Source organism: Charadrius vociferus, unplaced genomic scaffold (assembly GCF_000708025.1).
Source record: "Charadrius vociferus isolate BGI_N301 unplaced genomic scaffold, ASM70802v2 scaffold32, whole genome shotgun sequence".
In the NCBI taxonomy this organism is placed as follows: domain Eukaryota; kingdom Metazoa; phylum Chordata; class Aves; order Charadriiformes; family Charadriidae; genus Charadrius; species Charadrius vociferus.
Genome location: NW_009647856.1, coordinates 8,933,074 through 8,936,465, shown reverse-complemented (window position 1 = coordinate 8,936,465; position 3,392 = coordinate 8,933,074). Strand labels below are relative to the sequence as shown.

The 3,392-nt window shown below is 46.5% G+C and overlaps 1 protein-coding gene across 3 annotated transcripts in view; it reads left to right on the top strand.

The window, feature by feature from the left end:
- The window catches only part of GATA3 (GATA binding protein 3), a 19,403-nt gene that overhangs the window by 578 nt on the left and 15,433 nt on the right, over positions 1-3,392 (top strand). For 2 of the 3 annotated variants that reach the window (XM_009882954.1, XM_009882955.1), the window contains exon 2: positions 2,768-3,304. In XM_009882954.1, coding sequence (XP_009881256.1) covers positions 2,768-3,304 — 537 coding nt within the window. Of the gene's footprint in view, positions 1-2,764; positions 3,305-3,392 lie in introns of all 3 variants that reach the window. The other variant, XM_009882953.1, reaches the window with a different exon arrangement.

The window sequence follows — 3,392 nt, the reverse complement described above, 5'->3', positions numbered from 1 at the left end:
GGGCAGACCCCGGCACCTCTCCTGCCGGCATGGAAACTACGTCACGGGTGGATTTTGGGGTTGGCTTACTGGAAAAAAAATCAAAATCCAGGCTTCCTTCCTTTCTATTTATTTTTTTCCTTAATCTTTCTTTCCTTCTTTCTTTTCTTTCTTTCTTTCCTCCTTTTCTTTCTTTTTCTTTCTTTTCTTTCTTTCTTTCTTTCTTTCTTTCCTCCTTTTCTTTTCTTTCTTTCTTTCCTCCTTTTCTTTCCTTTTCTTTCTTTCCTTCTTTTCTTTCTTTCTTTCTTTCCTTCTTTTCTTTCTCTTTCTTTTCTTTCTTTCTTTCTCTTCTTGTTTCTCGCTTTCTTTCCCTCTCTCTTTTTCCCTTGTTCTTTCTCTCTTTCTCTCACTCTCTTCCTCTCCTCTCTTATCTCCCCTTTCTCTTCCCTCTCCCTTTCCCCCTCTCTTGCTCTCCTTTCTCTTTCTTTCCCTTTCATCTCATCTTCTTCCTCTTTCCCACTCTCTTTCACTTTAATTTCCCCCCTTTCCCCTCTCTTTAATTAGGTTAACAGTTAGGGTTTTCATACCGTGTTTAGTTTTTGCACGATTAAGCTGCTCCGAGGGAGAAAAGCAAGCTGGAGAGCAGGGGTGTGAAAATGACCCTGCTGTCCTCACGCTTGGGCTATTTCATTCGCACTTGGTGAGCTTGTTAGGCTTGGGCCGAAAGTTTTTCACATGCACCCAGGGCCGCACCATGGCGTGTGTTAAAAATAGGAAAGAAAGGGGGAAAAAAAGAAACATATATCTCGTGGTGCAATTAGCTATCAGACCTGGTGTGTTTTCCAGAGGGTCCTGCAGGAAGGTAGTGATCCACAATGTGAATTTTGTTCCTGGGTCACAGCTTTTAGAAAGGAGGCGAAACACCTGGGGCCGATGGGGCCCAGGTCCACGGAGGGAAGAGTAGTGTTTTGGTGGCATCTTCTTATGAAGACTAGGAGAGATCCAGTATTTATAGCTGGAGTTTACCTGTATGGCTAAAAGATAGGGAAAAGAGAAATATCAAAAAAAGGAGGGAAAAAAGCAGATGCTGATTTGCAAAGGTGGATGGTGACCTCTGTAGTGGTGAAATCTAAAAAGCCTGAGGTTTGCAGTGGAAATCACCCCAAAATCAAGGAGAAGAAGCGGGACAAGCAAGTGGAGATGGAGCCGAGCCGGGTTCAGGGGGCTGCTCCCAGCCCTCAGCTACTTGTTGAGTGTGAGTCTGCATTAGGCTCCGCTCAGTAACTGCATTGTTCTGCTATTAGTCCCTTTAAAACAATTATTTCTAAGGATCAGCAGCCTTTGACCTTTCTTTCTTTTCTTTTCTTTTCTTTTCATTTCTTTTTTCCAATATATCAGCAGAAAGTGGAAATGCGGTCTCTCTGATCTAGCCTGAATATTATTTACTATGCTACTTCCTGGAGAAGATAATGAATCTTGACCCTTTCTATTCGTATAACCCACCTTCCCTTCCTTTCGAGCAGTTACTTTCAGTATTGTTCACAAATGTCTGGTACGGTGAAAACTAGCTTGGAGATTTTCTAGACACACACAACCTCCCATGCAAACATACGTGTCCACACTTCACCAGGTCTTTCACTATTTGTCGCTCTATAGATCTGTGTTTGCATCTCTCCTTCTGTATATTTAGCAGTCTCTACACACATATCAGATACCTACAGAGGTTAAGGCTCTGTAGATGTCGATGTATTTCCAGGGCTCTATTAGCAGGCACAAACTCGCTCTCCTCCAGTTGAATAACTGTGTTTTTCAGCTTATAGCGATTTGCTCAAGTTGCTGTGGATTTGGGTAGATTTGACTCTTTGGAGAGATATATATGTATATATATTTAGCAAGGGCAGTGATTAATTTAAAATATTAGATACTATCCCTCAAGAACATTTGCAATCAAAGAAAACAAGGTTTGGCTGCATAAATCTATTGGGTTTTGGGTTGGTGTTTTGTTGTTGGTTTTTTTTGTTTTTTTTTTTTCTCCCCCAAAGTCCAGGTCTGTATTTTAAAATACAAGTGAAGGGTGTCTTGTCATAAGAAGGGGATGGAGAGTTTCTTTTGAGACAGTTGGTACTCTGTGTGTGCCATATCGCCACAAAAAAAAAAAAAAAAAAAAAAAAGCCGCCTAACATTTACGTGCAGCCTCGTGGAAGAAAAAAAGACAAAACTAGGCGGTTTTTTTTTTTAGTCCAGCAGCTCTGTTGGAAAGGTTATTATCACGTCCGTAGGCATCTTCTGATGTTCTTCGTTTGGCCAGAATATTCCCAGGGTTTATAGCCCACGGCTGCCTTCGGGAAATTATTTTCCAGTTAAGGAAAAAAAAAAAAAGAAAGATTTCTGCAGTCGGGGCTTGGCAATTTCACGCAGGATCTTCCCTTCAAAGTCCGCGTGGGATTGTCCGGAGAAGGGAGAGAGTGAAGCAGGGATCACCAAATTCCATGTACCCGGGCTGGCATCCCTGCTCGGGGGGGGGTTCCCGACCCAGAGACCCTCTCCTGAGCAGCAGAGGGGCTGCCACCTCAGGCTATCGCAGCTTTTAAATTTTAATTATTATTATTATTTTTAAAGGGGAGTGGGGCTTTGCATCAGATGTAATTTAACTTGCTCCCCCCGCATGCTGAGCCCTTTGAGAAGGAGGTGGCGGTGGCGGGATACAGTCCGGGACCCCCCCCGGGGTGGCTTTGTCAGGGTGGCAAAGGGAATGTAACGGGATTTTCGCTGTGTTTTCTCCGAGCAGGGAGCCAGGTGTGCCGCCCCCCGCTGCTGCACGGCTCGCTGCCCTGGCTGGACGGCAGCAAGGCGCTGAGCAGCCATCACAGCGCTTCCCCTTGGAACCTCAGCCCTTTCTCCAAGACCTCCATCCATCACAGCTCACCGGGACCCCTTTCCGTCTACCCACCCGCCTCCTCTTCCACTTTATCCGCCGGCCACTCCAGCCCGCACCTTTTCACCTTCCCACCGACCCCTCCTAAAGATGTGTCCCCGGATCCGTCCATCTCCACCCCCGGTTCCACCGGCTCCACCCGACAAGACGAGAAGGAATGCATCAAATACCAGGTGTCCCTGGCCGATACCATGAAGCTGGAGTCCTCTCACTCTCGGAGCAGCATGGCCTCTTTAGGAGGAGCCACCTCCTCCGCTCATCACCCCATCACTACCTACCCACCGTATGTCCCAGAATATGGCTCTGGACTTTTTCCCCCCAGTAGCCTCTTAGGAGGATCGCCTACCGGCTTCGGGTGCAAATCGCGACCGAAAGCACGGTCAAGCACAGGTAGGGCTTTTTGGCTTCTTCATCCCCCTTGTTCGGGAGAGGAAGCAACGGGAGGGAAGAGGGGGGAGAAAGAGGAAAATCTGCCCCC